The 24,933-nt window shown below is 48.6% G+C and overlaps 1 protein-coding gene across 10 annotated transcripts in view; it reads left to right on the forward strand.

Annotated features, from left to right (window-relative positions):
- The window catches only part of DOCK1 (dedicator of cytokinesis 1), a gene marked incomplete at both ends in the record, with an annotated part of 504,224 nt that overhangs the window by 31,593 nt on the left and 447,698 nt on the right, over positions 1-24,933 (forward strand). For 9 of the 10 annotated variants that reach the window (XM_080694979.1, XM_080694982.1, XM_080694983.1 and 6 more), the window contains one exon: positions 22,543-22,626. The exons of the other annotated variant lie outside the window; for it this stretch is intronic. In XM_080694979.1, the coding sequence (XP_080551105.1) occupies positions 22,543-22,626 (84 nt within the window). The remainder of the gene's footprint in view (positions 1-22,542; positions 22,627-24,933) is intronic. 10 annotated transcript variants of the gene reach the window in all.

Genomic DNA, 24,933 nt, shown 5'->3' on the forward strand with positions numbered 1-24,933 from the left:
GTACTATATTGAAAAGGATTGGTGATAGTGGACATTCTTGTCTAGTCTTCCCCTATTCAGTACGATGTCGCCGTGGGCCTCTTTTATATTGCTTTTATGACGTTGAAGTTTGTTTCTTCTATTCCGATTCTTTGCAGTGTTTTTAGCATGAATGGATGTTGAATCTTATAGGATGTGTTTTCAGCATCCATTGAAATGATCATGTGATTTTTGTCCTGAGTTGTGTTTATGTGTGAGTTACATGGATTGTTTTCCGTACGTTGACCCAGCCTTGCATCTCTGTGATGTGCCCGATTTGGTCGTGATGTACAGTCTTCTGAATGTGGTTTTGAATGCATATTGCTAGTATTTTGTCTCGAAGTTTTGCATCTGAGTTCATCAGTGATACTGGTCTATAGTTTCTTGAGCCGTCTTTATTTGGGTTGGTAATAAAGTGATGTTGGCTTCACAGAGTACGTTTGGGAGAGCCCCATCTCTTTTGATTTCATGGAATAGGTTTGAGAAATACTGGGATTTGATCTTTGATGAAGGTTTTATAAAATTTGGCTGAGAAACCATCTGAACTGCTCAGGTCTCTTCTAAAGCCACTAATTCCAGCAAAGAGCTCCTTCCTCGGACCTCATCTAACCCCAGTTGCCTCCCACAGGCCCTACTTGCAAATGACATGGACATTTGCAACAAGGAAGTTTTCAACACATGAACTTTGGGGACATAGTTAACCTGTAGCAGATGCTGTACTGTATAAAGAGCCTCCCCTAAAAAAAAAAAAGTAAGAAGGGGCTGCATTTGGTGGGCAGAGGCCTGTATCATATCTAAGTCCTGAGGAGAGTGTCATTTCATGGTGCTAATTTTGATGTTGAGTGTGTGTGTGTGTGTGTGTGTGTGTGTGTGTGTGTGTATGTGTTTAGTGTGGGATTGAACCCACCATTTTACCTCTGAGTTACACCCCTAGCCCTTTGTCTTTTGAGACAGGGTCTTGCTGAATTCCTGAAGCTGGCCTTGAACCTGTGATCCTCTGGATCAGCCTCCCTGGGATTCCAGGTGTGCTCTACCTTGCCTGGCAACAAATACATTTTGGCATTTCTGTTTGCCTAGGACCCTTCTAGGTGCTTAGGACTCATCTGTAATCGGTCAAAATATCTAAAATATAGGGGGTATTTTTGTTCATTATCAGGTTTTATTGATGCAGTTATTAATGTCTTTATGTATGATTGTGTGTGTGTGTGTGTGTGTGTGTGTGTGTATTGGGATTAAACCCAGGCATCCTACCTCCAAGCTACATCCTCAGCCCTTTTTATTTATTTACTTTTTATTTTGAAACATTCTCCCTGAGTTGCTGAGGGTCTCAACAAATTGCTGAGGCTGGATTCAAACCTATGACCCTCCTGTCTCAGCCTCCTAAGTACTGAGATTACAAATGTGTGCCACTGCACCTAGCTTGACATTAATCTTTTAAAGCGCGCGCGCGCGCGCGCACGCACACACACACACACACACACACACACACACACACACACACATAAAGGAAGCCAGTTAAATAACACAACAACAGCACCATCTTGCAAAAGTGTGCCACGCAGTGCGTGTGGATCTCCCCGTAATTGCCCTTTCTGGATAGTTATTCCCTGTCCACCCGCCTATGAGGTGGAATGCCAAGAGTGGACCGTCCTGTGTGAAGATCGCATTTTCCGTGATTCTTCGTGCGTCTTTGAATCTGTTCCTCCCAGAAGTTTCTAAGGTCATGATGAGCGAAGAGCCCAAGGGAGGGCTGCCTGTTGTTACTTTTTATGGTTGCTGCCTGTTGTTACTTTTTATGGTTGCTTTTTTGTGTGTGTGGCACTGGGGATTGAACCGAGGGGCATTTTACCTCCAAGCTACACCCCCAGTCTTATTTTTATTTTGAAACAGGGTCTCTCTAGGTTGATGGAAGGCTCGCTACTTACTGAGAACTGCAGCCCTCCTGTCTGAGCCTCCACATTCTGGGATTACAGGCGTGCACCACCAGGCCTGGGTGGTTACTCCTTTTCCAGGTGTTTCTTGAGGGGCTGGGAGGAGGTGGGCCCTGTCCTTCCTGAGATTATTTACAGCAGAGTGAAGTTCTAAGTTTCGGCTTGAAGCTGTGTCCTGGATTCAGTTAGGAGCAACTTGGCTGATGACAGCAGAACTGAACCGTGTAGCATTAGAACAGAGGAGTCATGGCCGGCACGCTGCTTCTCTCTGATCTGCTGGAGGGTTCCTTCAAGGAATGAGCCGACCTCCAGGGACCCTTCCCCAGGAGCCTGGGATCTGCGCTGAGGCCCGAGAAACAGCCCTGGCTGGCTTTTACTGTAAATACACTCAGCATTACGAAAATTCATTAAGAGATAACCATGATCTATCCTTTTGGGAAGCCCCTAATGGCAAGTGGGGAGAGAGGATGATTCCTCTGCCTGGGCGTTTCTTTCCAGAAAATACTTTAATGGAGAATGTGTTTCCCAGCCTCAGTAGAGATTGGGTGAGTTTTCCTGAGTGCTTGTGTTTTAATTACTATTCTAAGAAGTACTGAGACCCTTTTCTTGTTCGTCTAGAAATGACCATTTAAATGAAACCAATGGAAGGTTTAAGACCCTCTTTGAAGGCCGCCCCACTTTCTTAGGAAGCCTAATATGTTTCTGATGAAGAGCCCAGACTCTGGAACAAGACTTGTTGGGGTCCAATCCCAGTCCTGGCTCTGGGGTGGCCCCTGCTTGCCTAGGTTTCTCTCTTGGAGAATGGGGATAATGCTAGTGCTTGTGGTGTAGGGTTGAGGTGATGGTCATATGATAGTGAATGCTAGCGTATGCTAAGTGTAATTTAAATTTGCAAACTTTCTTATTTTGTGTGGCAGTGGGGATAGGACCCAGGGGTGCTCTGAGCTACCTCTAGCCTTATTATTATTATTATTATTATTATTGTTATTGTTATTGTTATTATTTGGTGGTACTGGGGGTGGAACCCAGAGGCTTTCTACCTCCGGGCTATATACTCCCAGACCTTGTTTATGTTTTATTTGGAAACAGGGTCTCACTAAGTTGCTGAGAGCCTCACTAAGTAGCTGAGATTGGCTTCGAACCTGTGCGATCCTCCTGTCTCAGCCTCCCAAACGCGCAGGGATTACAAGCGTGCACCACCACTCCCGGCTTTTATTATTATTTTTAAACTTTGAAACAGAATCTCACTAAGCTGCTGAGGCTGATCTCTGACCTTCAATCCTCCTCTCTCAGCCTCCCAAGTCCTGGGATTACAGGTGTACACCATGGAACCTGGCTAAGTGTGCAAACATTTAATGGCATTTGGCTAAATTCTCACCTCCTGTAGCTATTTTCCAGGTGCCATCAACATGCCAGGGGTGTGCTAGGCCCTGGGATACAATGTGGGCTTGTGTAGAATATCCAGGAAGTGGCAATTGGTAAGAGGGAGAAAGAACTACCCAGGCAGGCTTCTTAGAGGAAGTGACATTTAGTGGGTGCTGTGCAGAGAAGTATGGGAGCATCTCAGGCCCTAAGATGCGAGTATGGACAGGACCTCGTAGCTCAGTCTGGGCACCTGCAGAGTGCTGGAGCACAGTACTGGAGGAATCCCCGGAATGGGGCAGAGCCTCCCTGAGCCTTCTGCAGGGATCCCGACTTTGTGCTCAGAGCAGCGGGCACTTGTTGCAGTGTTTGAAGGGGCACAGTGGGGTGGTCTGAGAAGTGGGAAGGAGGAAGGGGAGGGCGCATCAGGAGCTGTGGCAGCCATCTGGGTGGGTGGCAGAAGCAGGCAGAGTTGGGGACGGACAGAGGGACAGAGGAGGGAGGTGTCCAGGCCCTGGGGCTGGTGCTGCTGGTCTCGCGAGGGCCAGCCCTGAACAAAAATGGCCTCTGAGGGCCCACCGTGTCCCCAGGGCCGGCCCTTGCCACCTGCCACCTGCACATCAGCTCAGGGTGGCGGACTGATCCCTGCACCAGGTACCCAGACCCAGAGGACCTGGGCGCAGAGTGGTCCTTGGAGCTGCGTCCAGGAGTGGATGGCCCAGTGGAGCAGCTGGAACAGGAGATGCAGCTGCCATTGCAGAGCCAGGGAGCCTCAGTGGGACGGACCCAGGAGGACGGGGCCAGGCATGTGGAGTCCCTCTCTGTGACCTGCCTCCCCTCCTGCCCTAGCCCCTGTTTCTGCTTAGAACTGAGCCTTACCAGGGACTTTGCCTCGCTGCGGGGCACCGGCCTCTGTTTCTGGCAGTGCTGCAGGTCCAGGGAGGTGGACCTGACCCCATGTCCCTGCCGGGCAGCCTGGTTCCTCTCGGCCCTTGCTTGCTGACCCCTGGCATCAAGTTTCTAAGATGTTTATTCCACGTGCACTGCATGCTGGGTCCTGCGGACCCAGGTTAGAACATCTAGCTCCTGTCCCGATGCATTTCTCTCTGGACAGCCTGCAAGCCACGGAATCCATATAGAAAGGCAGCCAGCTGGGGTGGACAGTGCCCTGTTTGGCTAACACAATGGAGCTGTATTTCAGCTCTATTTTTTTTTTTTTTTTTTTGTAATACTGGGGATGGAACCCAGGGACATTCTATCTCTGAACTATACCCCTAGTCCTATTTTTTTTTACTCTTTTTATTCTATTTATTTATTAATTAATTTATTAATTATTTATTTTTAGTGTCCTGGGTGTGGAACCCAGGAGCCTTCTTCTTCTGGGTTACACTCCCAGACCTGTTTTATATTTTATTTGGAAACAGGGTCTCTTAAGCCAGCTGAGGCTGGCTTCGAACCTGCGCGATCCTCCTGTCTCAGCCTCCCAAGCACAGGGATTACAAGCGTGCGCCACCACACCCGGCTAGGCTTTTTATTTTTTGAAACAGAGTCTCACCTAGTTGCAAAGGGCCTCGCTGAGTAGCTGAGGCTGTCTGAGAACCACTGTCCTCCGGTCTCAGCCTCCCTAATGCTGGGATTACAAGCGTACACCACCATGCCTGGCTCAGCTCTCTTTTTCTCCTTCAGTCCCGAGCGCTTGTGCAGTAAACAGCTTGCCACTTGCGCTTGGTGGTCCTGAGCAAGAAGGTGGCTGAGAGGTGCTCCGGCTGGCATGGGTTCCTGCGAACCCTTTCCCTTTCTAAGGTATTGACAGCTTCCCTTCTCCGTTTCAGAGGAGCAAGGGCAGGGCGAAGGCACTGATGGATCTGTGTGTGACGAGACCATGGGTGTTGAATGTCTTTCTTGTGTTATAACTATAAATTCACGTTAGACAGAAACAGCCCAGAGTTTGACTGATGCAGGAAGGGTCTGGAGGGGAGAGGCATTGCTAGAAAATATTTTACTTCAAAAGGGCCTTGTGACAAGGTTTAATCATGACAGTCCTTGTGTGATAGGAGATGCTATTGTGTGTGACTTTTGTTTTAATGTCTCTGGCTGGTCTTATGGGGACTATTCCGGGTGTGTGAAGGGGAGCAGGGCCAGGGAGGAGACCCTGCGTGCAGCTGCCAGGGGAGGCTGCTGTCCTTTAGGACGTGGGCTCTGGTGTTGGGCAGCCATTCAATGAGGTGCAGGGGGTCACAGAAGCCGGAGTGAGAGGGGCCAATGCCTGTCTTCTCCCTCCTTCTAGAGTCACTTGGAGCAACGGCTTAATATCTCCTTTTAAGCCTCAAGTTTTTCACCTGTGAAATGCGTGTGATACTGGTAATTGCTCCCTTGTAAAATTTGTGTGAAAATTAACCCATATCAATGGAGTTAGTGAGCCCTGAGCGGCGGCGGTGGTGGCTGTCTGTGGGCAAGGTCTTTGGAGCTCTCACCGCAGTGTTGCTTGCTCCTGTCGTTATCTGGAGACCGGGCTCTCATTAGCCCTCTCTCTGTCAGACTTCTCCTCCCCAGCTTTGTTGCTGGTCTCCGTGTGCCCGCAGTGTCTGCCTGGGGTCCTGGGAGGTCCACGTGCCCTGTGTTGGCTGAACTGACTTGATGATCAGAGGTGTGTCCTGCGCTCACCTGCGGGGGTGCTAGGCCTAGATAGGACATGGGAAAGTGTCATGGGACTAGGTGTGAGGAATGTTACTGCCTCATGTCTTAATGGTTTTTGAGTGAAGTCTGGGGCCCTGACACTGGGCATGACTGTGAAGTGAAGACAGTTTGCAGACAGCAGTGCGGTCTCTTTTCTTGTTGTGAGGTACAGGCAGGGTCTTCCCAGGATGTGGGCCCCCTGAGACCCAGGGCTGGCTACAGGGAGCCCTCCTTCTCCTGTTCTTGGCTTTAGAGTCTCTATGTGCAGACATGAGAGCCCTGTCCCACCAACTATATAGGGCTGGCTGGACTAGACTAGAGTGTATCTATAGGTTTTTAGTGGAGTTCCTAAGTTTAACTCTGCCTGTTTCCACCATAATGGTGATGGGCATTGGAAGGAGTATCGATGCTGCTGCTGGTTGTAGTGTTGCTGGTGATGGTAGAGGTGGTACTGTTGTCTGTGGTAATATTCTTGTTGGTTATGGTGGTGGAGATACAGGTGGTGGTGATGGTGATGGCAGTGGTGGTAGTATTGCTGAAGGTAGTGATGGCTTTGATGATACTGGTGATGGTGTGCTGGTGGCAGTGGTAGTATTATTGGTGATGGTGTTGATGGTGTTGGTGATGTTTTCATGATGGTTGTGGTAGTATTTGGTAGTGATGGGGGCAAGGTGCTGGGGCTGATGGTGATGGTAGTGGAGGTATTGACATTGATCATGTTGGTGATGATGGTGGTGGTGTTTTAGGTGATGGTGTTGGTGATGGTTGTGATATGATGGTGGTAGTAGTATTGTTGATGGTAATAGCTTTAGTGATGGTTTTAACAGTGTTGGTGATGGTGGTGTGACAATGGTGGTAATTTAGGTGATGGTTGTGATGTGGTGGTAGTAGTATTGTTGATGGTAGCGATGGTGATGGCTTTGGTGATGGTATTGATGGTTTTGATGATGGTGTAGCAATGTGGGTATTATAGGTGATGGTGTTGGTGATGGTTGTGATATGATGGTGGTAGTAGTATTGTTAATGGTAATAGCTTTAGTGATGGTGTTAATAGTGTTGGTGATGGTGGTGTGACAGTGGTGGTATTTTAGGTGATGGTTGTGATATGGTGGTAGTAGTATTGCTGATGGTAGGTATGGTGATAGCTTTAGTGATGGTGTGGTTGGTGCTGGTGATGGTGGTGTGGCAGTGGTGGTATTATAGGTGATGGTGTTGGTGATGGTTGTGATATGATGGTGGTAGTAGTATTGTTGATGGTAATAGCTTTAGTGATGGTGTTAATAGTGTTGGTGATGGTGGTGTGACAGTGGTGGTATTTTAGGTGATGGTTGTGATATGGTGGTAGTGGTATTGCTGATGGTAGGTATGGTGATAGCTTTAGTGATGGTGTTGATGGTGCTGGTGATGGTGGTGTGGCAGTGGTGGTATTGTAGGTGATGGTGTTGGTGATGGTTGTGATATGATGGTGGTGGTAGTATTGTTGATGGTAGTGATGGTGATAGTTTTGGTGATGGTGATATGGTGGAAGTAGTATTGATAGTAGTTTTGGTGTTGGTGATGATGTTGATAATGTTGGTGATAGTTGTGTGGCAGTTAGTGATGATGATGATGATGGTGCTGGTGCTGGCATGGCAGTGGTGGTATTGTAGGTGATGGTTATTGATGGTAGTGGTGGTGGTGGTGTTGATGGGAGTGATGATGATGGTGGTGATGGCAGTGGATACAGTGCTGGAGATAAACTGTTGATGGAACCTTCATCTTTGATGCTGAATGCCTTTGGGGCACAGGCCTCTTGGGAATGGATGTGGGTGGTACAGTGCTCATTTGTGGTTGGGAACTTCCCCGTTGATCTGTTTTGGTGGAGGAGAGTTTTCTGTCTGGGTGCTGGAATTGCAGAGTGTTGTGGCTCCTTGATGGTCAACTTTGATAGTTCTCAGAAAGCGCTACTTTTCCACAGAGAGCGGTGGGGGAGATGAGTGTGTTTGAATGAGATTTTAAAAATTAAAAGTGAAGTGAACAGTGGGGTGGAGAGCTCGTCACTGTTCTGCTCAGTATGGTTAAGTCCCCGGATCATCCTGTCTGTGCATGTCAAGGTGCATGTGCTGCTGAGCCTGCTTTGAGGCCCGGTTGTCTCCTGCCCTTCCTTTATCCTCTCCTGCTTTGGTCCCGTTCAGCAGCAACTCCATAAGCAAGCAAATAGGGTTTTATAGTGTCTTGCTAAGTATTTCTCATCTCTCGCTAAGTATTTCTACCACGGTGCAGCAGCAATTTTATTATGTGATGCTGTATTTTTATAGTCAATTGAAATGACTATTAAAGTATAACATTGCTCGTCAGGCTCAGAGCAGCTTGCCGGAGAGGCTCTGCCCTTGCAGACTGCGGCCTCTGAGCCCCGGGAGGTGGCCTGCGGGACGCAGAGCCCGCGCTCTGGCCTGAGGCCTGCCAGGCACACAGCCCCGCTCGGAAGGGCCCTGCGTCTAGTTTAATGCTCTGCGTTCACATCTTGGGCTTCTTTCTCTGTTTTTAATTGTGGCAAAATACACGTCACATAAAACTTCCCATTTGAGCCATCCTGCTTTCTTTCGGGGTGCAGTTCCTTGTCAGGGGGCACGCTGACTGCCCTGGCCATCGTCACCGCCATCTGCCTTCAGAACCCATCATCCTCCCAGGCAGCAACTCTGTGCCATTAAACAGCAACGTAGTTTTCACCCAGCCTCTGGCAGCTGCTGTTCATTCCACTTTATAAGTTTGACTACTCTAGGGACTTCACACAAATGGAGTTGGCGTCTGGTGTATTTCACTGAGCACAGAGTCCTAAAGGTTCATCCATGCTGTGTCCTGTATCAGTCTCTCTTCCTTTTGAAGGCTGAGTAATAGTCCATTATGTGGATTAGACCACATTTACCCATTCATCTGTGAACAGACGTTGGAATGATTCCCTCTACCTCTAGTGCACAGCGCTGCTGTAAACATTGACATATGAATACCTGCCCAAGCCGTTGTTCTGTTCTTGCTGGTGTGTTCTCTACAAGCGGAATTGTTAGATCATATGATAATTCTATGCTGAATCCTTTGAAGAACTGGCGAAGTGTTCTCCTTGGTGTCTGCGCTATTTTACGTGTCTACCACCATGCACCAGGGCTCCAAGTTCTTTAGGTCCCTCTCAATACTTATTAATATTATTTTTAATAATAGCCATCCTAAGTGTCTTGAAATTTATGTAAATTCTGAGTAAGACACTTTGCACTTTTATTATACATTGGGTCCTGAAAATGATGTAGCCCGTCTTGCTGGGAACAGACGCTGCCGTGGGCTGGCGGGGTGTCCCGTGGTGCCCCATCCACATTCAAGAGCAGGAAGCTCTACCTGGAGTGGTTTACCAGGCTGGTGATGGAGACAGAGGCCCCTGCTGTCCTGGCGTGTGCTGGTTCCTGGCAGACCTGGGGCTGAGTGGCTTTTTGAACACTAAACTCGAGGCAGAGCAAGCCTCTCCCAAGACCTGCAGATTTATCTAATATGCCTCCTTGATCTGTGCCTGGGGGTCCCCGTCATGTAAGGTTCATGAGCAGATCTTGGCCTCTCTGTGCAGGCAGTCTCCCCTGGACATCCCTCAGTCACCATGCACTGTCTTTCCCATGTTTTGGGACTCCATCCACTTAACGCCCATTTATCAAGCAATTAGCTCAGGCAAGATCTGTCTGTGTCCTCAGAAGGTTCTGCGGCACACTAGCCAGCTCCCCCAGCAGCGCCTGGCAGCACTGGCCGGGTCAGCCTCAGGTCCGATGAGGCAGACTAGAAAGGCGGGCACCTGGACCAGCCACGCCAGGGCCTCGGCCTCCTCCTCGCTGGGATGGGCCCCCCTGTTTCTGCTTGGCCCCCTGCAAGTGTGGACATACCCTCTCCTCCCCAGCAGTGTGTCTGGGCCGGGCCCCAGCTATTGCTGCCCACCGTGGAACAAGAGAGCAGTGTCCAGCCCCTGGCAGCTGGAGCACTCAGCAGCCATGTATGCAAACACATCCCGGCAGCCCTCTCCCCCGAGCACAGCCCTCTGTCGGGATTTCTGGATACAGAAGAGGGCAAAGAGGGGCGTGTGTGCTGGTCCTGGACTCTGATCTCTGAGTGACCTCAGGCCTTCTCTGGCTATGATGCTCCTGGGGAGAGTGACAAGATGTCGGTAGTGAGGAAGGGGATGCGTCTCTCTTGCTTTGGCTCAAATGCACGGTGGGCAACAGCGTAAGCAGAGGTCCTGCTCTCTGAAGGAGGTGGACAAGCTTCAGATCTGCACAGAGGGAGGAGGCCAAGTGCTCTGGTGCCTGGCAAGCCCCGCTCCATGGGAGGGAGCCAGGGCTGGAATCCCTGCTCCAGCCGGAGCGGAGAGCTGCAGGCAGGGCTCCCTCCAGCATCTCGCTCAGCCACCAAGCTTCCTCCATTAACACCCTACATGCGCTCGGCTTTATTATTTTTCTCCAAGAGGGCTTGATTGTTTTTTAATCTTCAATTTTATTTTTTATCAAAGCCAAGTAATGTAACGCTACCAAGGAGGAATTTCATCAAACAGCAAAGAAACCAAATGTTTCTTTGGCGATAAGGGAGCCTTTGCTGGTGGCTGTCCCCTCCCTCTCTGAGTTTAGCTGACCGGGGGAGGGGGGTCACCCTCCAGCCTGGGGGGTGCTGCTGTTGCCTGTGCCTTTGCCGTGTGGAGCTTTACAGAAGTGGGGACAACTCAAAGCTAGAATTCCTACTGGTTGAAAACACGTTCACAAAGAGGTTCATGGTGAGCTTGTAATCCCGGTGCTTGGGAGACTGAGACAGGAGGGTCTCAGGTTCAAGGACAACCTTGGCAAGTAGTGAGACTCTCAATCAACCAAGTGAGACCTTGTTGCAAAATAAAGATAAAAAATAGGGCCGTGGGTGGAGCCTGGATGTAGAATGCCCCTGAGCTCAATCCCTAGTACCTCCTCCTCCCCCCACACAGGTTTCTGGCAGAACGTTCATTGTAGACCTATTTGTAATAGCTCTCAATCGAAAATAAATGACCAAAATGTCCACCAGCAGAAGGACAGACAAACTTATTGTGATGTATTGATACAATGGAATAGTATTCAACTATTAAACAGTGGAATAGGGCCGGGCGTGGTGGCGCACGCTTGTAATCCCCGCGCTTGGGAGGCAGACACAGGAGGATCGCGCAGGTTCGAAGCCAGCCACGCGCGCTGGCTTAGGAGACCCTGTTTCCAAATAAAAATGTAAAAATAGGTCTGGGAGTGTAGCCCGGAGGTAGAAGGGCTTCCAGGAACCCCGGTACCACCAAAAAACCAAACAAAAACAAAGACCAGTAGAATAGTCTACAGCAATTATAAAATGGAATAGTGTTCAGCAGTTGAGAAGGACACACAGGTGTGAACCTCAGAATGTTGATCCAAAGAAGCCAGGCGTGGAGAACGTCTGATTCCTATGAATTCTAAGAGTTGGCAAAACCCAACCTGGTAGTAGAGATTCAGACCAGCACGTCCGTCCGTCCGTCCGTCCTTCCTTCCTTCCTTCCTTCCTTCCTTCCTTGCTTCCTTGCTTCCTTGCTTTCTTCAGTACTGGGGATGGAACCGAGGGGCATTCTACCTCTTAGCTTCACCCCCAGCCCTATTTTTTATTCATTATTTTGAAACAGGGTCTCACTGAGTTTCAAAGGGCCTAAGTAGCTGAGGCTGTCCGTGAACCGCGATCTTCCGGTCTCAGCCTCCCAAATGCTGGCATTACAAGTGTGCACCGCCACACCCAACTCAGAGTGTGCTTTCTGAAACCCTTTCTGTGTTCACAGAGTGGAGAATTAGCCAAAATGCACAGAACTGACCACCTGAGGTCGCACATTGAGCTATGTCCACTAGAAGCTGCGTGTGTATGTTTGCGTGTTTGTGTGTGTGTGCATGTGTGTATCTGTAGATGTCTGCAAGCGCACTCAACGCGTGTGTGTATTCTCACTTGTTGGAGCCTCCCTGTATGTAGTTGTCTTCACGTTCTGCCCGGGGCTTTTTAACTTAGGGGTGCTGGATGCTGCCCACGTGTGTGGAGGGCAGTTGGAAAGGGGGGTGACCTCCTATGGCGCAGGGTTCTGCTTCTAATGGCTTCAGTGGTTTGGGATTCTTTATTCCCAGGTGGGTGCTGCTAGGACCTTGCTGATCTGCCCAGTCAGATCTCCTGGGCGGGAAGGCTCACCGCAAGTGCTCATGGAGTCCTTGGGTAGGCTTTGCAGCCGCCAGGCCGTGCTTTCTCCAGGTAGAGCCTCCTTCCAAAGCTGCTCGGTGTCTGGGTCCTGGTCCCCATCCTGGGTGCACCGGTTGCTAATGAGGCTGTGTACGGGTACCCCAGGGCTTCTCTGCATGCTGTGGCTGTTTCCTGGCATGGGGTTTGGATGAGAACGCACCTCTCTGGCAGGCCACTGGAAGCTGTCCCTTCTGGCCTGGTCCCGGGTTCATATTTAGTTAACAATGTGTCGCAAAGGCGGACGTCACTGCGGTGTCTTCTGGTGGATTTAGGATTCAGGTCATAGTTTTGCCACCTTAGATTCCTGTGCCGACTTCTTAACTGTATGTGTCAGTGTGGGGCAGCACTGTGAGGCAGGGATGCAGAGATGGGAAGATACAGGACTCCTGAGGAGGGCCTTGTGCAGACTGGGAAGTGCCTGGCGAAGCCCTCTTGTGCGGCTCACTGGACACTTCCTGGGCGCCTGTCCCGGGACAGGGCGTTCAGTACTGAGATGGAGCAAGTGGGAGGCGTCTGGCGGCTTCTCCCAGGTGTGCAGGGAGCCGCAGAGAGCATGTGGGAGGCACCTCACCTAACAGGGAGGGTTGTCCTGTGGAGGAGCAGTGGGCCTGCAGGCCAGGCCAGCCCAGGCAGCCTGAGTTCTGCACCGAGGCCTGAGGCGGGAGGCAAGGCGGCCTGTGAGCTTTCCTCTGCCTGGAGCTCCCTGCTCAGAGACAAAGGCATTTTCTAGGTTAATTACTGGCTTTATTTGTAAATTTTTTTTTCTGTTGGTGCTGAGGGTTGAACCCAGGGGCCTCCTAGCTGTGAGTTACAACCGCAGAGCTTTTTATTTTATCTATTTATGTTTTATTTTGAAACAGGGTCTTGGTAAGTTGCTAAAGGTTGCTAAGTGTCTGAGGCTGGCCTTCAACCTGCAGTCCTCCTGTCTCAGCCTCCCAAGAGCTGGGGTTATAGGCATGCACCACCGTGTCTGATTTATTGGTAAACTTGATACACACACAGATATATTTGGGGACTCAGTGCTATGAAGAAAAATAGGTCAGGAATGTTCTTTGTCTTTCCCTTTCTTTATCGTTACCATTAATACTAGATGTAAGGATTTCACCCTAGTGAAAAAAGAGGAGAAAGTGTGGTGTCCTCTTCTGCAGAACCAGTCACTTGAGCATTTCTTCTGAAGTGGATTTGGGGTGTCACAAAGTAACCGTCTCACCTCATATCACAAACGAGGGGTTCCAAGCTTGATTTTCCTGTTCTCCTCTTTCCTGGGCATCCTCCGAGTAGAGACCCAGTTTGCTGCCACCCGGCCAGCTCCCCAGGCCTGTACACGTTTTCAGGACTGTTTATGTAGAACCTGTTCGGCAGGTGGGGGAAGTGCGAGTCCTGCCGGGTTCACTGCACCGTAAGTAGGACCGCCCTCAGCTCAAACTTCCTTCCGAGACGACCTGGCCGTCCTCAGTGGCCCCTGAGAATGTCACTGGGCGAGTGCTTGTCCTGGAGTTCCTGGGACTGCTGTCCCCGTGGCTGGCTGGCCTGCAGGTCCAGGTCTGTGAGGACCTGGAGGTGGGTTGTCTGGGGGAGGTCACCATAAAGACCCCGTCGCCTGAGGGATAACCCCGGGGCTTTCCACACTCGCATATATTTCCCTAAGTTGCAAGCACTTTTCTGTCTTGAAGAAGAACGATTAAAGAAATCAAAGCCTCCTCCTGTCTTGTCTCTGTGTCTCCTCGCCGTGGAGCCGAGTTCAGTGCAAAGCAGCTAATTTTCAGGCCAGCCGAGTCTTTTCTTATTTGTGGGTGGATTTGCAAAATCGCATCAGAAGGAGGCCAGTGGTTTCCTGCTCTAACACTGATTTTATGAAAGATGGAAATGCGGAAAAATAGAGCCCTGCAATAAAGGCAGCAGCCATCACCGCCCAGCGAGCCTCCTACGAGGCTGTGTGTTTGGGCGCCGTGACCTTTCCGGCGAGATAGAAATAAGATAGTTGCTGGCTCGTTGTGGATAAGGCATACAGTGATATTTTATTCTGAGGAAAGATATTAAAATGTCTCTCAATTGTGTCTCTCGGTTCAATTAGAATTCGAGAAAAGGCTCTTTTCTCCTTGTCTCCTCGCGCTCTTATCTTCATCCCTGCCACCTGTTTCCATCCGAAAGGCAGAAAGTGCTGAGTAACACGTGACAGTTGCTTTCACCGCCCATGCCCACTGCCTTTCTAATTATTCAGATGAGTTTCTTGATTCTAATATCTAAACAGTGGTTGAGATACGGCCCCAGGGGATGCTATTGGCAGCCAAAAAATCTCTCTATTCCTAAGGAAGAAAGATAGGAACCCAAAAGGAGGGATGGGACGCGGTGACTTTGAAAGCACTACCCTTTCTCCTAGAGCGTGGGGAGCCCCATCAGGCCTGCCCGCGTTGTGGCTGGATGCGCTCTCTGACCTTGAGATCTCTCCCCTAGTTTGTACTCCTGTCTCTTTCCTGCTTGGTCCTGATGCGTCAGTCTGGGCTGGGGAGGCTGTGGAACCCAGTGGAGTTAGAACAGGGAACCACCGGTTGCTCGCTGTCCCCAGTCCTCTGGGGGCTGTCCTCATTTACCTCTAGTTTTACTCATTGTCCCTTTTAAAAAGGTGGCAAAACATACATAACATAAAACTTGCCTTTTTAATCCTTTAGAAGTGTACAGCTCGGTGGGGATGAGCGCATCCACGTTGGGCAACTCTATCACCTCTCTTTAATGTTCTGCCATCTTCCCCAGTAAGGTCCTGTCCCCACTCAACACCGGCATCCCCCTGCCCCAGCAGCTGGCAGGGACCATCCTGCCTCCTCTGTGGATCTGGCTACTCTAGGAACTCCCAGTAGGCGCCTCCTGCAGTCAGCGTCTATGGATTTGACCGCCCTCAGAACCCCAGGTGCGGCAGGCAGTGTCTATTTGTGACCAGCTCAGTGTAACCTGGGGACATTTTCTTTTTAAGGTCAGATGACTCCCATGGCGTGCCCATCACATCTGATTTACTCACGTGTCTGTCAGTAGACACCAGGGTTGCTGCTACCTTTGGGCTTTTGTGACCTATGGGGCAGGGATGTGCAGACATCTGCTCAAGTCTCTACTTTCTCTTCTTTGGGTGTATGTCTGAAAGTGGGATTGCCGGATCACACCGGAACTCACTGTTGGTTTCTGGAATTCACTCTTAATGCAATTCACTGTTGGTTACGGCAGCGGCACCATTTTACATTCCTGCCAGCAACATCAAGGGTTGCAATGTCTTTCTACCTTTGCCAAGACTTGCTTTTTTGGAGAGGAGGGATAATAAAGAATCCTCATATGTGTGAAGTGAGGGCTCCTTGTAGTTTTGGAAGTGATTGGCGATGTTTAGTATTGTTTAATGTGCTTACTGACCATTTGTATGAAATGTCTATTTTTAAATCCTTTTTTTGGCCGGGTGTGGTGGCGCACGCTTGTAATCCCCGCACTTGGGAGGCAGAAATAGGATGGCGCAGGTTCGAAGCCAGCCGCTCTGGCCAGCCGTGCTGGCTTAAGAGACCCTGTTTCCAAATTAAAAAAAAAAAAGTATAAAATAGGTCTGGGAGTGTAGCCTGGAAGTAGAGGGGTTTCCAGGAACCCCAGTACCACAAAAAAAAAAAAAAAAATCCTTTTTTTGTTGTGGATTTGTAGCTATTCTTTATATATTTTGGTCCCCAATCACTTACCAGATTCGGCATTTGCAGACCTTTTCTTTCATTCTGTGGGCTGCGTTTTTACTTTGCTTATAGTATCTTTTGATGCATAAACGTTTTTAATTTTGTTGAAGTCCAACTGAGATATTTGTCTTTTGCTGGCTGTATTTTGGGAATTATAACCAAGAAATCATTGGCATTCAATGTCCTTTTTCCTCCAAGAGTTTTGTAATTTTCACTTTTCTGTTTCGGTCGTTCATCTATTTTGGGTTAGTTTTTGTGACTAGATATGAGGGTTTAACTTTTGTTTTAAGTGGATATCCACTTTCTTCAGCACCGTTTGTCGCCAAGTCTAAAGACCATCGTTGAGTGGTCTTGGCATCCTTGTTGAAGTTATTGGTCCTTCTATGTGAGGGCTTATTTCTGAGCTCTGTTTTATCCCATTGATGTGTATTTCTCTTTATGCCAGTCCTGGACTGTTTTTTATTTTTTTTAATTACTGTACCTTTGTGGTTAGTCATTTTTAAATCAGGATTTAAAATTAAACATTTAAATCAAGAAATGCAAGACCTTCAACTTTGTTCCTCATTTTCAGTGTTGCTCTGGAGATTCTGGGGTCCTTGAGATGGGTTTTTCTCTTTCTGTAGAAAGTCGGCTTTTCTAGGAGCTGCGTGGACTCTGTAGATCACAGTGGATGGCACTGACGTTTCGGTGGGGCTAATTCCTCCTCGCAGTGAACATCAGTTTTTCTACTTTTGTCTCAGAAGTTCTTTCAGCAATTTTCTTATTTTTTATTTTTTGGTGAATAAGTCTTTCGCTTCCTGGTTTACAAGATGACACTTTTAGTAGCACCATTAGAGCCAGGCTCTCACCCTCCTTCCTTCTCTTCCTTTTCTCCCTTTCTTCTCTCTCTCCTACTTACCTTCCCTCCCTCTCTTTTATTTGTCTTTCCTCTCTCTTTCTCCCTCCTTATTTTTTCCTTCTACCTGTCATCTAGTATCAGAGGACCTGCTGTGTTAGGTGTTATTAGAAGCTTGCCGAAAACAAGAGACAGTTTTTGAACTTGAGCTCCGCCCACCTCGATCTGCCCAAGGCCTCTGCCCCGCAGCCTGTGCTTGTCTACTCCTCTGACCTGCGGCAGTGCTTGGCAGTGGCTGCCAATCGCCTTCTGGAGATAGCATTTAGAAAACCCAGCATCCACCTCCGGTGCTATGTAACGCCGCCTGATGCATTTGTCTTTTGTTTGTGGTTACTGGCACCAAATTCCCGCTAGTACTCTTGGTAGATTTGGTTGTTGAGGTATTCACAACGGTATAGTTGACTTTGTGTCTGTGGCTTCACCAAGCCCTGGGTCAGGAGCCGGCCTCTTCCCTAGGATCAAGTTCAAAGGAAGTGTGTAATGCCCTGATTCTTCCTACCCAGTGTTTCCTGAGTGACCTGTGTGTCACAGGTTCCTTCCCTAGAAACCAGGCTGTGGAGCCGACTTTGTACACTGACTTTGCACGCTGCGGCTACTTCCAGCCCAAGTCTCCTCAGAACCCAGTGCTGGTTCAGGTGGATAAGAATAGGGCTGACAAGTGTGGGCCACGCTGAGTATATGTGGCTGACACAGACCGGGCCAGGGTGTAGGGTTTGTGAGACCCAAGGACAGGCTGTTGGTTTCTAGAAATTAGCCCTACAGGGGACACAGACAGGGCACATCCACACCTTTCCAGAGCGCAGAGAGGGGTTCCGCACAGGAGCCGCTCCTGGTGGGCCTGGGAGGGAGCCGATGTGGAGGGGGTGAGGAGTGTGCAAGGTGAGTTAACCAGACCCCCAGGGCTTGAGGTGCTGTGCTGGAGAGCTTAACCCCTTCTGAAGGTCTAGGGCAAGGTGCGGCGGTAGAGGGAAGCTTCAGAAAGTCCCAGAGGGAAGAGAAAGGAGCTCTACCTGTACAGAGAGGTGGCGGAGGGTGGCCAGGCAGCGTGGCCAGGCGGCGTGGGTGCTGCGACCGTCTGAGAAGGAAGACACGGCCCCAGGGTGTCAGGCTCTGCGTTTCCATCTGCTAAGTGGGCTGCAGGGCTGGAGTGGGTTTTGCTCAGTGAGAACAGTCACGTTGGCCTTTTGCTTTTTCCTGAATGAGGTTAGAGCTCAGCAAGTCCTTTTTCACGCTCACTAATGGAGGTGGTCGGCCTGCTTTTTATCCTGTACTCTGTGAAAGTGATGATGTGTTAGAAGAATAAAAGTCACTAAAGTGGTAGGCTAAAATGTAACCCCTGCTCTGCTACACAGAAGAATGTAACAACAGATAAGTGGCCTGCACAGGCCCAGATATCCAGGCCACCACCTGCAGATAGGTAAAGGTTCTATCCGGCCTTGCAGAAGGTCACGTAGGTCAGTAACCTGCTCAGAAAATTTCCCTCTTCTCTTCCCCACACACAACTTCCCCCAGCAATCCTGCAATGGCTAACTGCCAGGTTTCAACTTCTGTAACCCCACCTGCCTGCTTCTGCCCCTTGTCACAAGTCTATAAAATGAAAGCTTACGTGGAGCTTGGGGCTGGAGGTTTTCAGGAGCTATCCTAACTCCAGCCAGCCAGTATCATAATGTGCAGGCCTGTTAGAGAAGTCCAATCTGGGTGTTGTGATCTTCAGGGAATCTGCAGAGGCAGGCTCAGGTCCCGAGAGAGCTGTGACTGTTCTTGAGTGAGAGCTGGGGAGAGGCTGTACAGGGCTGCGGAGCCCCAGCCTTGGTCCAGGCTGGCCCCGGTCCCCACAACTCCGCAACAGCGCCTGGTGGATGGGAGGACTCTGGGCTGTAAGCCCTGATTGAGGGAAATGGAAAATAATCTATACTCATCAAACTGTCCTGAGGGATAAATTAGTCTGAACACATGGAGCTTTTAGCTCATGGCCCAGTACCTAGAATATACTCAGTGAATGTTAGCCAGTATACTGCTGTATTGCCATCATCATCATTACCACCATCATCACCATAATCACCACCATCATCACCATCACCATCATTACGATCAGCACCATCATCACCATCAGTACCACTATCATCACCATCACCATCAGCACCACCATCATTACCATCAACACCACCATCACCACCATCATCATCATCACCATAATCACCACCATCATCACCATCATTACCATCAGCCCCATCATCACCATCAGTACCACTATCATCACCATCATCACCATCAGCACCACCATCATTACCATCATTACCATCAGCACCACCATCATTACCATCATCACCACTATCATCACCATCATTACCATCATCACCACTATCATCACCATCACCATCAGCACCACCATCATCACCATCAGCACCACCATCATTACAGTCATCACCATCATCACTAGTAATCACCAGCATCACTGCCATCACCACCATTGTCACCTCTCTGGGACTTTGTTTTTCCTTCATGCATGCAATCATGGGCCTTTAGGCTTATTTCATGGTTAAATTTGTGATTTCTCAATCTGTCACAGAGTTTTGCCACCAGTTTTCACATTGACTACTGGGATGGGGGTGGGGCAGGGCACTCGGCGGTGGAAAGCCAAGGATGTGTACGTGTTTAGAAAACACTCGTGCTAAAGGTATTTACACTTGACCTGTTCATTCTATTTTATTTTTATTCTTTTTGACATCTGTGGCTCTCTGGTTTCTATAGCAGAGTAGGCATGCCAGTAGAGATGCTGTTAATAATGGTGATAAATGTATTTATGATTCCTGTGGGCTTAAGAATATGGTTATACTGAACTGGGGAGGCTTTGGCATATGTTCTGGGTTTTCTTTACCTGGCACAGTTATTTCCTGTTAAAGATTCACCATATAATGCTAAATAAATTAAAAAACTACGAATTACTCTCTGTCAGTTGAGGGTACTTATATTTTATAAACATTGGGGATAGAGGCAATTATCTGAGAAAATGGGATTACCTACATTAGTGTGTTTTTTGATGTTGTATAATTTTGGTGAATTTGTGACTTTTACAGTGTCCTTGCTTTGACTTTTACAGAGGGTTGTGGAACCTATAAAGCTTTCATAGCAGAAATAACAGAGCCCCTACAGCTACGGTACAAAGTCCTCAGTATCGACTGACTGTTCTTGGGCCCTGGCCTGCCCTTTAAGACACAGAATACAGCCTTGATGCTGTGAGACCACCCTTAGTTTACAGATAGAGGACCTGCAGACAGAGAGGGAGAGTAGGTCCTGTGCTGGTGGCCACCCGGGTGTCCGGTGGAGCCGTGTCCCACTCATTTTACCTGTCTTCAGACACTTGAACAGGCGCCCCCTGGGGCTGCCTTTGTAGCCCAGGGCAGCTCAGGCAAGTCGGTTCATCAAGGGCACCCCTGTGCGGCTCAGCACGTCCCGTCCTCACAGGCGTGCATGATTGAAGGCTTTCATTTTAGTTGGGGACACAGAATCCGGAAGGAGGTTGGCTCATACAGAACAATAGACAAAGGGACAGAGAGTGGTTCTGTCTTGTGCCAGTGATATTCAGAGGAGCAAATATGGGCTTCACCCAGCGGGAGGCACAGGTCAAGGGGGGTGAGTTGGTGCACGCAGGTGTGCCGCAGGCCGGCGTCTTCTGTGGGGGCACAGCCCAGGAAGGGAGTGTGTGTTTGGAGGGCAGGAGAGGGGAGGTGGCCCAGGTGTTGGAGGGCTTGGCCAGAGGAGATTGCACGTGGTTCAGGATGGAAAACCTGAAGGGGCCAATTCAGTCAGGTGGCACACGAGGCCAGCCCGGTGAGCCCGGGGTGGTCGGGTGGGTGTGACAGACTCCATCAGGGCTTCAGATGAGTTCTACATGAATGCTACGTCATTTGGATACATTGACTGTGGGATAGGCATTAGTGTGTGTGTGTGTGTGTGTGTGTGTGTGTGTGTGTGTGTGTGTGCATGACTGCATGTATTTACAGTTTTTATGTATATATATATATATATATATATATATATATATATGTTTTTTAAATTGAAAGTAGGCCGGTTGAGGACTTATGTGCATCCCTCTTTGTACCGTTCTTTACGTGTGACAGCTGCCTTTTCTCCATAACACTTTAGGGCAAATCTGGTTGAGTTTAGTGGTGTGATTGTTTAGGCGCGTACCAATGAGCAATACAACCCTTTTGCAAAATAGGAACAGCTGTGTATCGGGATCAACATTTGGGATTTCAGACATTTCGTGGGTGTCAGTGTTAGCTGTGAGGATCTCTTTTTATTTTTGGCAGCTCTGGGGGTCGATCACTGGGCCCTGTACCTGCTGGGCCCTGGCCCAATAGTGAGCCGCACCCCTACCTCTGGATTTCTTCTCAGTCTTGTGTATTTAGTCTACTGTGGATGCGATATTGCCTACTAATTTGCTATCAATACCGGTTATATGATAATTTTATCAGTTTGGTTTTCAAAGAATATTTGGGTACAAATGATTCATGGTTAGGAGATTTAAAAAAGCCCATTAATGGAAATAAAAAATGGTGTATGAAGTGGCACCTGGGTTCTATCCCTACCTAGTACCATGAAAAGTAAGATGCCTTCCACATTGTCCTTAGTTTTCTTAATGTAAACATTCACTTATGGAATATTATTCAGGTGTAAAGAGGGTTGGAGTTCTGATAGAAGATATGTCATGGACCAACCCTGAGGACATTATACTAACTCATGGAACAGATATACAAGAAGACCTATCATCTGATTCCACTTACATAAGTTGTCCGATTCATGGGGACCCAAAGTACATTAGAGGCTTGCCAGGGACCTGGGAGAGGGAGAAACGGAGAGTTATTGCTGAATGGGTATAGGGTTTCTTTATCCTATAAGGTGTGGGAAATGTTCTGGAAATAGAGTGGGGTGATGGTTGTACAACATTAATGCCAAATGGAAAAATTATACTTAGCATGATTCAAATGGAAAATTCTAGATTATATACATTTCACAACAATAAAAAAAAAAAAGTTGGGCGTGGTGGCACACACTTGTAATCCCAGCATTTGGGAGGTGGAGACCGGAGGATCACGGTTTGCAGACAGCCTCAGCTTCTTAGTGAGGCCTTCTGCAAAAAGATAGAATAAAAAATAGGTCTGGGGTGTAGCTAGGATGTGCAGTGCCCCTGGGTTCTATCCCCAGTACCACAAAACAAACAAACAAACCCCCCCAAAGAACCCAGGTGTGGTGGCACACACTTGTAATCCCAGCATTTGGGAGGTTGAGACGGGAGATCAAAGTTTGCAAACAGCCTCAGCTATTTAGTGAGGCTCTCTGCAACTTAGTGAGACCCTGTTTCAAAATAAAGAATAAAAAATAGGGCTGGGGGTGTAGCTTGGGGGTAGAATGTCACTGAGTTCAATTCCCCAGTACCACAGAAAACAAAAACAAAAACAAGAAGAAAAAAAAAAACCCATCATGGCTGTCTGTTCTGATGGGTCATTATGAGTTTCTGTGATTTACACTGGAGATGCTGTACTTTTGTGTCTGGAAGAAAATGCTACCTTTGTGGGTATCAGAGGGGGTGAGGCCTAGACTGAATATATTTCGATATGAAATATGAACATTAAAAACAAGCAAAAATAACCCAAACGGTCATTTCTTTTATTAATACGTTCTCCCACCCCTCTTTTCTCGATAGCATTTTATAACTATGATGCCAGAGGAGCAGATGAGCTTTCTCTACAAATTGGGGACACGGTGCACATCCTGGAGACCTATGAAGGTGAGTCTTGTTTGGTGTAGTTTCTCTTACGGTTTCGGGCAGCTGGGAGGTTCTGTGAGCCGGCTGGGCAAAGTGTTCCAAAGGCTCAGTGTTGGGGAAGCTGCTTTGTTGGGGAAGGGCATTGGGGCAGCTGTCAGTTACTTAAAATGGACTTTGTGCCTGTGTGGTGGGGCACATCTGTAATCCTAGTACTTGGGAGGCTGTTTGAGGCCAGCTTCAGCAACTAGTGAGACTCTCATCAACCTAGAGAGACCCCGTGTCAAGATAAAAATTTAAAAATAGGGCTAGGGGTGTAGCTCGAAAGTAGAATGCCCTGGGGACTTTGTTATTATCAACTTAAAACTTCAACTCACCACTTTTATCCTCCTAAACAACAAAACAGATATATCCTTGGCTCCTTATTTTGCAAGTGTAAGTCTTGACTCCTAATAACTAACCATTTGAGAAAAGATTGACTTAACATATTCTTGTTTCTCGTCATTTTGATGTGAATTGTGAAGTGTTTGTTCTCAGTACTCTCATTAAAGGTGCACTTCAGATGGGCCTCAATTATAATTTCTTATTTCCTCTCAGTTTTCCTTTAAACTGTGCCCCCTGTCTTAGTAGGTGTGATCGGATTGTCAGCTGGGATGGCAGTCCACGGAAGCAATTGTTACAGGTATCAGTGTCTGTATTCTGGGTTCCAGTGTTTTCTGTTGCCTTTGGGTGTTAGTAGGCAACTGTTTTTCATAGTTAGTGTTTTGCCTGTTATTTGAGGGACCATCTTTCATCCTAGGCTGTAATTATCGTTACATAGAAGGGAAGCAAAGATGGGCTTTTTTCTTTCTTTCTTTTTCTTCTGGTGCTAAGGATTGAACCCACGTCCTTCCATGTGGCAGACCAGCACTCTATCAGTGATCTCTGCCCCAACACGGGGCTTGATTTTTGAAAACAGTGCTCCAATATGGACATTTTGTTGTGTTTTCTGTTGTTGGATTCCTCTTTTGCTACAAGGGGCGATTCCCATACAGCATCTAAATCTACAGATCCGATAAAGATGGGTCCTTGAAATTACAAAGTGGCTTGCAGACTAGGTTTAGCTGGGCCCTTCCCAGCGGGAGAGGAAACGGTGGACATTCCCAGGTCCCCCACAAGCTCAGTGTCACTCGGTGTTTGCGATCCACTTTGCCCAGTATGAACTCCCATACTCAGCTTGCTGCACCAGCCCCTGGGGAAGGGGGTGCAAGGCAAGGCTGGTCCAAGTGTCCTTGGGACACTTCTGGGGGGCACTGACCTATTACAGTGCCCCTGGGGGTGGTCCTTGTTGCCCCATCTGATGCATGCCGAATTAGAACTCCATCCCTAAAAAGTCCTGTCCGAAAGGAAATGTCAGCGTTCACTCCTTGTGCCTGGAAGCAGCTGCAGCTCCAGGGAGCAGAGCCCGTCCTTGAGCGAGTGAGCAGCGGTGCTGAGCGCCGGCTGCCCGCTTTCAGTTCTGGCAGCTGACAGTTGGATTCCCTTATCTGCTCCCCATTCATATTGCCAGTGGCTCGGAGGAAACAGAGGGAAATTAAGTAGAGGTGAAGGATCAGACTGCTCATTGCAGGCCCTGTTTTGATCTGCAGGGAAAATGCTCTGATATCTTTTTTATTTTGGCCGCTGGTCGGCTGAACTTGAAATCCCGGGTAATAAACACCGGACAGTGACATCATTCCTGAATGCTTAATGACTTCCTGTGCAGCCGGGCTGTGTGCGGACCGCAGTGTCTCTTTCCTTGCTCTGGAGGGAGAATGCTGTCTTTAAACGGTGCCTTCCCACGGTTGTCAGTGTCCTTGTTACACACTTCAAAGTGTTCAGAGAGTGGCGTGGGACTTCTGGGCGGACAGGGTGATAGGGGGCCTTCAGTGAACTGTCATTTGCAGCCCGCTCCTCCTTCCTCACTTCTGATTAAAGTCCTTCAGTCTTTGCGAAGGCGCTTTACCATAAAATGGATTTCCCTTCCTTGACAGCTCGCCATTGGTTTAAATCAGAATCTGATCAGAGACTTGCACTTTGGGAATCTTGGTGACTTTAGCACCAAATGAAAGTGGAGCGCTCTCCTCCGCTCCTCCTTCTGTGTCTCCCTCGTGTTCTGTTTACATTTCACAGTTCTTCATAGTTTGCCCCCCGCCCTGTCTCCACTTTTGCTCTGAGAACAGTTTTCTGTTTGTCAGCGGTGCTCTTCTGTTTCTCTGATCTTTTCAGGGCCTCGTGGGCTTGCCTCCAGTGATGTCCTGTCTAGGTGATGGCCACCTTTACCCTGGCTTACTTTCCCTCTTTATCTGTGAG

This window comes from Muscardinus avellanarius (assembly GCF_963383645.1).
Source record: "Muscardinus avellanarius genome assembly, chromosome: 4".
Lineage (NCBI taxonomy): Eukaryota > Metazoa > Chordata > Mammalia > Rodentia > Gliridae > Muscardinus > Muscardinus avellanarius.